The 12,814-nt window shown below is 44.9% G+C and overlaps 1 protein-coding gene across 1 annotated transcript in view; it reads left to right on the top strand.

Moving 5' to 3' along the window:
* The window catches only part of LOC126991219 (cilia- and flagella-associated protein 36-like), a 13,407-nt gene extending 4,704 nt beyond the window's left edge, over positions 1–8,703 (top strand). Inside the window, exons 2-7 of the mRNA XM_050850000.1 lie at positions 3,529–3,700; positions 5,386–5,588; positions 6,356–6,573; positions 7,048–7,291; positions 7,465–7,626; positions 7,763–8,703. Coding sequence (XP_050705957.1) covers positions 3,589–3,700; positions 5,386–5,588; positions 6,356–6,573; positions 7,048–7,291; positions 7,465–7,626; positions 7,763–7,858 — 1,035 coding nt within the window. The 5' untranslated portion in view covers positions 3,529–3,588 and the 3' untranslated portion in view covers positions 7,859–8,703. The remainder of the gene's footprint in view (positions 1–3,528; positions 3,701–5,385; positions 5,589–6,355; positions 6,574–7,047; positions 7,292–7,464; positions 7,627–7,762) is intronic.
* The last annotated feature ends 4,111 nt before the right edge of the window (positions 8,704–12,814 follow it).

The raw sequence follows: 12,814 nt of genomic DNA, 5'->3' as shown, positions 1-12,814 counted from the left end.
TTGGAACCGATAGAAGCCGTTTTGGGTACCATGTCAGATTTTGGTACCGTTATTTGTGTTGGTGCCAGATTTGGAACCGATAGAAGCCGTTTTGGGTACCCTTAAGTCAGATTTTGGTACCGTTATTTGTGTTGATGCCAGATTTGGAACCGATAGAAGCCGTTTTGGATACCCTTAAGTCAGATTTTGGTACCGTTATTTATATAGATGCCAGATTTGGAACCGATAGAAGCCGTTTTGGGTACCCTTAAGTCAGATTTTGGTACCGTTATTTGTGTTGGTGCCAGATTTGGAACCGATAGAAGCCGTTTTGGGTACCCTTAAGTCAGATTTTGGTACCGTTATTTGTGTTGGTGTCAGATTTGGAACCGTTAGAAGCTATTATTGGTACCCTTGAGTCAGATTTTGGTACCGTTATTTGTGTTGGTGTCAGATTTGGAACCGTTAGAAGCTATTATTGGTACCCTTGAGTCAGATTTTGGTACCGTTATTTGTGTTGGTGACAGATTTGGAACCGTTAGAAGCTATTATTGGTACCTTTGAGTCAGATTTGGTACCGTTATTTGTGTTGGGATTTGGAACCGATAGAAGCCGTTTTGGGTACCCTTTAGTCAGATTTTGGTACCGTTATTTATATAGATGCCAGATTTGGAACCGATAGAAGCCGTTTTGGGTACCCTTAAGTCAGATTTTGGTACCGTTATTTATATAGATGCCAGATTTGGAACCAATAGAAGCCGTTTTGGGTACCCTTAAGTCAGATTTTGGTACCGTTATTTGTGTTGGTGCCAGATTTGGAACCGATAGAAGCCGTTTTGGGTACCCTTAAGTGATTTTGGTACCGTTATTTGTGTTGATGCCAGATTTGGAACCGATAGAAGCCGTTTTGGGTACCCTTAAGTCTGATTTTGGTACCGTTATTTGTGTTGATGCCAGATTTGGAACGAGTAGAAGCCGTTTTGGGTACCATTAAGTGATTTTGGTACCGTTATTTATATAGATGCCAGATTTGGAACCGATAGAAGCCGTTTTGGGTACCCTTAAGTCAGATTTTGGTACCGTTATTTGTGTTGGTGCCAGATTTGGAACGAGTAGAAGCCGTTTTGGGTACCATTAAGTGATTTTGGTACCGTTATTTATATAGATGCCAGATTTGGAACCGATAGAAGCCGTTTTGGGTACCCTTAAGTCAGATTTTGGTACCGTTATTTGTGTTGGTGCCAGATTTGGAACGAGTAGAAGCCGTTTTGGGTACCATTAAGTGATTTTGGTACCGTTATTTATATAGATGCCAAATTTGGAACCGATAGAAGCCGTTTTGGGTACCATTAAGTGATTTTGGTACCGTTATTTATATAGATGCCAGATTTGGAACCGATAGAAGCCGTTTTGGGTACCCTTAAGTCAGATTTTGGTACCGTTATTTATATAGATGTCAGATTTGGAACCGATAGAAGCCGTTTTGGGTACCATTAAGTGATTTTGGTACCGTTATTTGTGTTGATGCCAGATTTGGAACCGATAGAAGCCGTTTTGGGTACCCCTCAACAGAACACAACACCCTTAAGTCAGATTTTGGTACCATTATTTATATAGATGCCAGATTTGGAACTGATAGAAGCCGTTTTGGGTACCATTAAGTGATTTTGGTACCGTTATTTGTGTTGATGCCAGATTTGGAACCGATAGAAGCCGTTTTGGGTACCCTTAAGTCTGATTTTGGTACCGTTATTTGTATAGATGCCAGATTTGGAACCGATAGAAGCCGTTTTGGGTACCCTTAAGTCAGATTTTGGTACCGTTATTTGTGTTGATGTTAGATTTGGAACCGATAGAAGCCGTTTTGGGTACCCTTAAGTCAGATTTTGGTACCGTTATTTATATAGATGCCAGATTTGGAACCGATAGAAGCCGTTTTGGGTACCCTTAAGTCAGATTTTGGTACCGTTATTTATATAGATGCCAGATTTGGAACCGATAGAAGCCGTTTTGGGTACCCTTAAGTCTGAATGAACAACTTGCATATCAAACAGCAGAGGTGGGCGCGTTACTGGATTTTGGGCAGTCCGCTACCGCTCCTCCGCACCTGGTAGTCCGCGCGTCAAAAATAAAATAGAATAGTACAAGGCAATAGTACATCACAGCTTCAGAGAGAGAGAGAGAGAGAGAGAGAGAGAGATTTACCTTCAAATAATCATGAAATCTATCTGACGGAGGGGTTCTGGAGTCTGGTTCTGTAGCTATTGACGGCGTTATACCCAGACACTCCTGCCCGTCACCGCTTTTCCCGTACGTTAATTTGTAAACACTAAACTTCTCAAAGGAAAAACAAACTTGACACCGTGATTAAAAATGCCGCGGGCTATTTGGCGTCCTCGGTTTTTTTTATCTCTGAAAATCTGGACCCAAAAATTTCGCCTGTCCGCTACACCCTTGCAAACTTTGGCGGTCCGCAGGTGTGTAGGTCCGGATCGAGGTGCGGACGTGACCAGGTGTATCGAACAGTACAGTCTGACCACACTGGCACGCCGCGCAGCCTTCCAGACACACATATTTCACCTTGTTCAGGCACACAAAGGGACACCAGATTCTGCAAGTGTTTACACATAAGGAATTTTGATGTGTTGCAAGTAGGGCTAAATATCATGGGTAGCGTCGCATTCAATAGCTATTATTTACTATTTCATGTTATTTCCATTAATAATCATAATTTCTATACGTGCAGTAAATTATTAAGATACCCCTTATTTGCACTTTGAGAGCCAGATGTCTTTTAATATACCTGAATTTAAAACCCACAGATCGTTGGCGCGTGATGTGACTGTGTTCTGATTCGAGCTTGTCTTTTCCTTGTGTTAGGTTATCCATGCAAACTTCAATCGGTGAATTTGTTTGCGCGTGACGTGACTGTGTTCTGATTCGAGCTTGGCTTTTCCTTGTGTTAGGTTATCCATGCAAACGTTAATCAGTGAATTTGTTTGCGCGTGGGGTGACTGTTATGTGATTCGAGCTTGGCTTTTCCCGTGTGTTGGGTTATCCATGCAAACGTCAATCAGTGAATTTGAAAACCCACAGATCGTTGGCGCGTGATGTGACTGTGTTCTGATTCGAGCTTGTCTTGTCTTGTGCTTGTATACGTTAGATTATCCATGCAAAGGACTGACTTGTTTTTTTATAGTAGTAGTAGTAGTAGTAGAAGTAGTAGTAGTAGTAGTAGTAGTAGTAGTAGTAGTAGTAGTAGTAGTAGTAGTAGTAGCAGTAGTAGTAGTAGTAGTAGTAGTAGTAGTAGTAGTAGTAGTAGTAGTAGTAGTAGTAGTAGTAGTAGTAGTAGTAGTAGTAGTAGTAATAGTAGTAGTAGTAGTAGTAGTAGTAGTAGTAGTAGTAGTAGTAGTAGTAGTAGTAGTAGTAATAGTAGTAGTAGTAGTAGTAGTAGTAGTAATAGTAGTAGTAGTAATAGTAGTAGTAGTAGTAGTAGTAGTAGTAGTAGTGACCAACTTACTTAACATATATCTCTGTCTCTGTCTTCAGCAGTAACAACAACAACAGGAACGACCCATTCCAGTTCCCATTCCCATTCCCGAATCCAAGATGTCGGGCGAGGAGGAGGAGATCAGCTGGATTCTGGACGGCATTGTCAACCTCCTGAGCGGACCCGTCTGGACCGTGCCGATCCTGACCTTTATTGAGCACAAATCCATTAGTAAGTCAACGGGGGGCCGACCTTATGGCTATTGGTACCAGATTTGGGTCCTCTAAAGCCGTTTTTGGTACCATTAAGTCAGATTCCGGTACCGTTATTTGTGTTGGTACCAGATTTGGAACCGATAGATGCCGCTTTGGGTACCCTTAAGTCAGGTTTTGGTACCGTTATTTGTGTTGGTTCCAGATTTGGGTCCGATAGTTGTTTTTGGTACTCTTATATTCAGATTTTGGTACCGTTATTTGTGTTGGTGCCAGAGATGGGTCCGATAGAAGCCGTTTTGGGTACCGTTAAGTCAGTTTTGGGTACCGTTGTTTGTGTTGGTGCCAGATTTGGGTCCGTTGGAGATTGTTTTTGGTACCCTTGTCTTATTTTGGTACCGTTATTTGTGTTGGTGCCAGATTTGGGACCGATAGAAGCCGTTTATGGTACCCTTAAGTCAGATTTTGGTACCACTACTTGTGTTGGTGCCAGATTTGGAACCGTTAGAAGCCATTTTGGGTACCCTTAAGTTAGATTTTGGTACCGGTGTTTGTGTTGGTTCCAGATTTGGGACCGATAGAAGCCGTTTATGGTACCCTTAAGTCAGATTTTGGTACCACTATTTGTGTTGGTGCCAGATTTGGGTCTGAAAATACTTATTGGTTCCAGAGAGAGAGAGAGAGAGAGAGAGAGAGAGAGAGAGAGAGAGAGAGAGAGAGAAGGAAAGAGAAGGGAAGGGAAGAAACGAGAGAGAGAGAGAGAGAGAGAGAGAGAGAGAGAGAGAGAGAGAGAGAGAGAGAGAGAGAGAGAGAGAGAAATTGACTTCCCTCTTCTCTTCTGTATTGATTTTAACATGTTAATCATTCAGTATACTACTACTACTCATACATTACTACTACTACTACTACATTACTACTACTACTACTACTACTACTACTACTATTACTACTACTACTACTACTACTAATACTACTACTACTACTACTACTACTACTACTACTACTACTACTACTACTTTTACTACTACTACTACTACTACTACTACTACTACTATTACTACTACTACTACTACTACTACTACTACTACTACTACTACTATTACTACTACTACTACTACTACTACTATTACTACTACTACTACTACTATTAATACTACTACTACTACTACTACTACTACTACTACTACTACTACTACTACTACTATTACTCTCCCTCTTTCTCTCTCTCTCTGTGTGTCTCTCTCTCTCTCTCTCTCTCTCTCTCTCTCTCTCTCTCTCTAACTCTTTATTTCTGGGGCTCTGAAATGTTTTGGTATCAACGACGGAAATTAAAAGAGCTCTCTCTCTCTCTCTCTCTCTCTCAACAAAACTTAACCTAACATAATCTATCTAACATACGCAATCTCTCTCTCTCTCTCTCTCTCTCTCTCTCTCTCTCTCTCTCTCTCTCTCTCTCTCTCTCTCTCTCTCTCTCTCTGGAACCAATAAGCATTTTCGGACCCAAATCTGGCACCAACACAAATAACGGTACCAAAATCTGACTTAAGGGTACCCAAAACGGCTTCTAACGGTTCCAAATCTGGTACCAATACAAATAACGGTACCAAAATCTGACTTAAGGGTACCCAAAACGGCTTCTAACGGTACCAACACAAAAAAACGTTAACCTAACCTAACCTAACCTTACCTAACCTTCCCCTGCAGCCTTTGAGAGCGCTCGGGAAGGCGAGGATGAGGAGGACGCCGCCAACCCAGACCTTGAGGAGCAACACCAGGAGATTCACGGGGAATATAAGCGGCTCGTGGACTACCTTCTCCAAAGCTTCATGGACGACCTCTCCGTGGACCCTGAGATGCTGCAGAACGCGTGTCAGGAGGCGGCGGCCATTAACACGACTTTCAACAAGGTGAGGGAGAGTTGGAACCGCTAGAAGCCGTTTTGGGTACCGTTAAGTCAGATTTTGGTACCGTTATTTGTGTTGGTGCCAGATTTGGGTCCCCTAGAAGCCGTTTTGGGTACCCTTAAGTCAGATTTTGGTACCGTTATTTGTGTTGGTGCCAGATTTGGAACCGTTAAAGCCGTTTTGGGTACCCTTAAGTCAGATTTTGGTACCGTTATTTGTGTTGGTCCCAGATTTGGAACCGTTAGAAGCCGTTTTGGGTACCCTTAAGTCAGATTTTGGTACCGTTATTTGTGTTGGTGCCAGATTTGGAACCGTTAAAGCCGTTTTGGGTACCCTTAAGTCAGATTTTGGTACCGTTATATGTGTTGGTGCCAGATTTGGGTCCGAAAATACTTATTGATTCCAGAGAGAGAGAGAGAGAGAGAGAGAGAGAGAGAGATGCTGGTTAACTCTTGCATAAGGGATTGGGACAGTACAGGGATGAGAGAGTGAAGATGCTGGTTAACTCTTGCATAAGGGATTGGGACAGTACAGGGATGAAAGAGTGAAGATGCTGGTTAACTCTTGCATAAGGGATTGGGACAGTACAGGGATGAAAGAGTGAAGATGCTGGTTAACTCTTGCATAAGGGATTGGGACAGTACAGGGATGAGAGAGTGAAGATGCTGTTTAATGGTACAGTACAGGGATGAAAGAGTGAAGATGCTGGTTAACTCTTACACTCCCTACCACTACTACTACTACTACTACTACTACTACTATACTTTCAGAGCCTATTTGAACAGTTGTGGGCCGCGGACGACTACGAGACTTTTAACGCCATGATGATTAAGAAAAATTTGGAACTTCAGCTTCAAGCCTTGGAAATGTTACGCCTTAACTATGGAATAAACATGAGAGGAAGGGAGGGACAGGAGGGGGAGGAGGGGGAGGAGGAGGAGGAGGAGTCGGTGAAGAGAGAGAGAGAGATACTGGAGGAGGTGTTTAGGTGAGTCAGAGAGAGAGAGAGAGAGAGAGAGAGAGAGAGAGAGAGAGAGAGAGAGAGAGAGAGAGAGAGAGAGAGAGAGAGAGAGAGAGAGAGAGAGAGAGTTTTGCAATATTGAGAATTCGTTTTTCTCATCCTCCTCTTCTTCTTCTTTTTCTCCTTCTTTTGAGAGAGAGAGAGAGAGAGAGAGAGAGAGAGAGAGAGAGAGAGAGAGAGAGAGAGAGAGAGAGAGAGAGAGAGAGAGATTGTGTGTGTTAGATTATGTTAGGTTAAGTTAGGTTAGGTTGAGAGAGAGAGAGAGAGAGAGAGAGAGAGAGAGAGAGAGAGAGAGAGAGAGAGAGAGAGAGAGAGAGAGAGAGAGAGAGAGAGAATTAAGTATTTAAATACGAAGTTAATATCAATTCTATACTACTACTACTACTACTACTACTACTACTACTACTACTACTACTACTACTACTACTACTACTATTACAGGTTAAGCAAGGAGGAACATGACCAGCTGACCTCTCTTCAAGACCAGGAGTCACGTGACCTCGAAATAGCTATGGCGAGGTCAATTCAGGACGAGAAAAAAAGATTAGAGAAGGCGCTGAGGAGGCCGAAGAAGGAGGGGGAGGAGGAGGAGGAGGAGGAGGAGGAGGAGGAGGAAGAGGAGGAGGAGGAGGTGGAGGAAGAGGAGTTTGGAAAAGGTCGAGTTCTCCCTCCAATAAGATCCAAGGTAAGGTTCTACTATTACTACTACTACTACTACTATTACTACTTCTAGCCACTTAAGACTATCACCACGCGACTCCTCACCCCCGAAAACCCATAATTCCACCCCCCACACCACTTATAACGCCCACCCACCTCCTATCCTCCCACTTCTAACACTTATAATCCACTTAACAGCCGACGGAAATTGACGAGGAGGATTTGAAACGGAGGCAGGAATACTTAAAAGAGCAGAGAGACCGACTTTTGGAGATGAAGAAGCGGGAGAGAGAGAAGAGACTCGAGAACTACGAGACCAAGGAACCCAACCGCCCGCAGTCCGCCCGCGCCGCCCGAAATGTAAGTAGATATAAGTAGGCTGGGGGTGGGTTGTCGAAGTAAGGGTTATGGGGTATGGAAGTAGGGGTTTTAGGGGGTGGGGAATCTCGTGGGGGCATCCATTTTGACCTACTAACACTACTAACACTACTAACAGGCCTTGGATGGAGCGACAGGCGTGGACCCGAAGACCTTGGCTGTTCGGCGCGCTCTGGCGGAGAGGCTGAAGGCGGAGGTCATCAAGGAGGCATAAAGAGGAGGAGGAGGAGGAGGAGGAGGAGGAGGAAGAAAAAGAGGAAGAGGAGGAGGAGGAGGAGGAGGAGGAAGATGATTGATCGTTTATTGTTGAAGAAGTAGAAGAAGAAGAAGAAGAGGAGGAGGAGGAGGAGGAGGAGGAGGAAGAAGAAGAAGAGGAGGAGGAGGAGGAGGAGGAGGAAGAAGAAGAAGAGGAAGAAGAAGAAGAAGAAGAGCTTATAATATTACTACTACTACTACTACTACTACTACTACTTCTACTACTACTACTACTACTTATGCACCGAACACCATATTATAAGTGTGTTTAAGTGTGTGTCTCACTTATAAATGTACCACGTGTGTGTTACTACTACTACTACTACTACTACTACTACTACTACTACTACTACTACTACTACTACTACTACTAAGCTCCATTTGGCACCTAACTCATATATTTATAAGTGTTCACAAGTGTACTTAGAATAATAATAATAATAATAATAATAATAATAATAATAAATTGATTTGAATGTATTAGAATTGTTTTCAGATTTCCTCCTCCACCTTCCTCTCTTCTTTCCTCTCTCCCTCCTTTCTCTCCCTCTCCTCCTCCTCCTCCTTCCCTCCACACATAGCTAAATAAATTCTCTTTCTCTCCATACCTCCATTTTTTCTCTCCGTTTCCTCCTTCCCTCCAAAAATGGGTTTAAATATGGAGGAAAGATTTGCTATGCCTCTCAGCCAGACAGTTTTTCTCCTCCACCTTCCTCCACTTTTTCCTCTCTCCCTCCTTTCTCTCCCTCTCCTCCTCCTCCTCCTTCCCTCCACACATAGCTAAATAAATTCTCTTTCTCTCCATACCTCCGTTTTTTCTCTCCGTTTCCTCCTTCTCTCCAAAAATGGGTTTAAATATGGAGGAAAGATTTGCCATAGACAGTTTTCCTCCTCCACCTTTTCCTCTCTCCCTCTCCTCCTCCTCCTCCTTCCCTCCATACATAGCTAAATAAATTCTCTTTCTCTCCATGCCTTCGTTTTTTCTCTCCGTTTCCTCCTTCCCTCCAAAAATGGGTTTAAATATGGAGGAAAGATTTGCTATGCCTCGATCTCAGACAGTTTTCCTCCTCCACCTTCCTCCACTTTTCCCTCTCTCCCTCCTTTCTCTCCCTTTCCTCCTCCTCCTCCTTTCTCTCCACACATAGCTAAATAAATTCTCTTTCTCTCCATGCCTCCATTTTTTCTCTCCGTTTCCTCCTTCCCTCCAAAAATGGGTTTAAATATGGAGGGAAGATTTGCTATGCCTCTCAGCCAGACAGTCTTCCTCCTCCACCTCCCTCTCTTCTCTCCTCTCTCCCTCCTTTCTCTCCCTCTCCTCCTCCTCCTCCTTCCCTCCACACATAGCTAAATAAATTCTCTTTCTCTCTCCATGCCTCCGTTTTTTCTCTCCGTTTCCTCCTTCCCTCCAAAAATGGGTTTAAATATGGAGCAAAGATTTGACATGCCTCTCAGTCAGACAGTTTTCCTCCTCCACCTTTTCCTCTCTCCCTCCCTGTTCTCCCTCTCCTCCTCCTCCTCCTTCCCTCCTTACATAGCTAAATAAATTCTCTCTCTCTCCATGCCTCCGTTTTTTCTCTCCGTTTCCTCCTTCCCTCCAAAAATGGGTTTAAATATGGAGGGAAGTTTTGCTATGCCTCTCAGCCAGACAGTTTTCCTCCACCTCCCTCTCTTCTCTCCTCTCTCCCTCCTTTCTCTCCCTTCCCTCCTCCTCCTCCTTCCCTCCACACATAGCTAAATAAATTATCTTTCTCTCCATACCTCCATTTTTTCTCTCCGTTTCCTCCTTCCCTCCAAAAATGGGTTTAAATATGGAGGGAAGATTTGCTATGCCTCTCAGCCAGACAGTTTTCCTCCTCCACCTTTTCCTCTCTCCCTTCTTTCTCTCCCTCTCCTCCTCCTTCTCCTTCCTTCCATACATAGCTAAATAAATTCTCTCTCCCTCTCCATGCCTCCGTTTTTTCTCTCCGTCTCCTCCTTCCCTCCAAAAATGGGTTTAAATATGGAGCAAAGATTTGACATGCATCTCAGTCAGACAGTTTTCCTCCTCTCCATCCCTCTCCTCCTCTCTCCTCCTCCTCCTCCTCCTCCTTCCCTCCACACATAGCTAAATAAATTATCTTTCTCTCCATGCCTCCGGTTTTTCTCTCCGTTTCCTCCTTCCCTCCAAAAATGGGTTTAAATATGGAGGGAAGAATTAGTATGCCTCTCAGCCAGACGGTCTTCCTCCTCCACTCTTTCCTCTCTCCCTCCTTTCTCTCCCTCTCCTCCTCCTCCTCCTTCCCTCCACACATAGCTAAATAAATTCTCTTTCTCCATGTCTCCGTTTTCTCTCCGTTTCCTCCTTCCCTCCAAAAATGGGTTTAAATATGGAGGGAAGATTTTCTATGCCTCTCAGCCAGACGGTCTTCCTCCTCCACTCTTTCCTCTCTCCCTCCCTGTTCTCCCTCTCCTCCTCCTCCTTCCCTTCACACATAGCTAAATAAATTCTCTTTCTCTCCATACCTCCGTTTTTTCTCTCCGTTCCTCCTTCTCTCCAAAAATGGGTTTAAATATGGAGGAAAGATTTGCTATGCCTCTCAGCCAGACAGTCTTCCTCCTCCACCTCCCTCTCTTCTCTCCTCTCTCTCCTTCCTTCTCCTCCTCCTTTCTCTCCCTTCTTCCTCAGTCTTTCCTCCATCTCTCCATGCCTCCCTCACCCCCCTGGCTGCTCCTAATAGCCCCCTAGCAGCATAAATAGCCGAGGTTAGGGTCACGCCAGCCTCGGAAATATAAGGATGATGAGACATATAATCAGTCTATCAGTGGGGGCATACTCCTGGGGGCGCATCACCTCACCCACCCTACGACGCCATTACCGCATCATCGCCCAGACAAGGTCAATGAAGGCCCCGCAATGACTGGAGGTGAACTGAACGTGAAATTCTTGTGGTCAGAAATATATAGGTAAGTCTGCCTTGAAATAGTTAGGCTCGTATCCCTTTGATCACTGACTGGACGCGGTTTTAGGCCTTCAATAAATGCCTATATTGTGTTTTAGGCCTAATTAATTACTTTAAGTGTGGTGAAGTTACTTTCCTGCCTTATAAGTTAACAAGGAAGCAAGATTAGTTAATATACAAGACATAGACTCGTGCTAAGTCACTCCACACTAGACGATATAGTTTTTTGATACCTAATAAATAGTTTTGATGTTATTTAAGTCACTCTCATGCTTTTAAAGTTAATAAATAAGTAATAATTGTCAATGTCGAGGTAAATATCGTTAGGCCCGTCGCCCTTCACCCAGCCCGCCATTTTGAGCCTGGCGGTCGGAATGGCTCCACCTTTTTGGGAATACCTCGCTGGGAACGCCGGGAATCCTGGAATGGCAGGTGGGAACAGGAGCAGGAGGGATGGGAGCAGGGACGGGGCCAGCAGGAGGAGGAGGAGGGAGGCCAGGAAGAGGAGGAGGAGGAGGAGAAGAGGGGGAAGGAGGAGGAGGAGAGAGGGAAGGAGGAGGAGGAGGAGAAGAGGGAGAAAGAGGAGGAGGAGAAGGGGGAAGGAGGAGGAGGAAGGAGGAGGAGGAGGAGAGAGATTCCCTTTCCTTCCTCTCTCTCTCTCTCTCTCTCTCTCTCTCTCTCTCTCTCTCTCTCAGGAGGCAGGGGGGAAGGAGGAGGAGGAGAGGATCTGAGAGATTTTCTCTCTCTCTCTCTCTCTCTCTCTCTCTCTCTCTCTCTCTCTCTCAAAATTAACCTAACATAATCTAACACACACACACTCTCTCTCTCTCTCTCTCTCTCTCTCTCTCTCTCTCTCTCTCTCTCTCTCTCTCTCTCTCTCACGGTCTGGAAGGCTTCAACAAGGCGCAGAAGACTCCCAAGCTCGCTAAATCCTACGACTCACAAATATAAGGATTGACAAAGAGTTAGATCCTACCGAGGCTCCCCGACTTCAGCAGGATGGTCTGGCTATACTTGAGGGCTTGGGGGGCTGTGTTGGGTCTGGGAGTCACGGTCTGGAAGGCTTCAACAAGGCGCAGAAGACTCCCAAGCTCGCTAAATCCTACGACTTCACGAATACAAGGATTGACGACAACTTTTATGTGCCGATATTGCTGTTATGTTAGCGGACTGGGGCTTCAAACCTCGTCGACGGAACGGGGCGGAATGATGTCTCCTGACTGCTAGGGGTGCTGGGGGGGGTCTGCCCAAGGGAGGGGGGGGGGGTTTGCCAAAGAACACCTATTTGACAAGGCTTTCCTAGGAGTTGTGGGCATTTCCAGGGGTAGTTTTGTGACCCTGGTGGTAGTGTGACCCTTCCTCTGTACCGTGAACCTAAAGAAACACACATTTGACAAGGCTTTCCGAAGAGGTGTGAGCATTTCCAGGGGTAGTTTCATGACCCTGGTGGTAGTGTGACCCTTCCTCTGTACCATGAACCTAAGGAAACACACATTGGCCAAGGCTTTCCTAGGAGTAGTGAGCATTTCCAGGGGTAGTTTCATGACCCTGGTGGTTGTGTGACCCTTCCTCTGTACCGTGAACCTAAGGAAACACACATTTGCCAAGGCTTTCCTAGGAGTTGTGAGCATTTCCAGGGGTAGTTTCATGACCCTGGTGGTAGTTTGACCCTTCTTCTGTACCGTGAACCTAAAGAAACACACATTTGCCAAGGCTTTCCTAAGAGGTGTGAGCATTTCCAGGGGTAGTTTCATGACCCTGGTGGTAGTGTGACCCTTCCTCTGTACCGTGAACCTAAAGAAACACACATTTACCAAGGCTTTCCTAGGAGTTGTGGGCATTTCCAGGGGTAGTTTCATGACCCTGGTGGTAGTGTGACCCTTCCTCTGTACCGTGAACCTAAAGAAACACACATTTGCCAAGGCTTTCCTAGGAGGTGTGAGCATTTCCAGGGGTAGTTTTGTGACCCTGGTGGT

The sequence above is a fragment of the Eriocheir sinensis genome, unplaced genomic scaffold (assembly GCF_024679095.1).
Source record: "Eriocheir sinensis breed Jianghai 21 unplaced genomic scaffold, ASM2467909v1 Scaffold252, whole genome shotgun sequence".
NCBI classification, from domain to species: domain Eukaryota; kingdom Metazoa; phylum Arthropoda; class Malacostraca; order Decapoda; family Varunidae; genus Eriocheir; species Eriocheir sinensis.
This window is presented reverse-complemented; position numbering and strand designations above follow the sequence as displayed.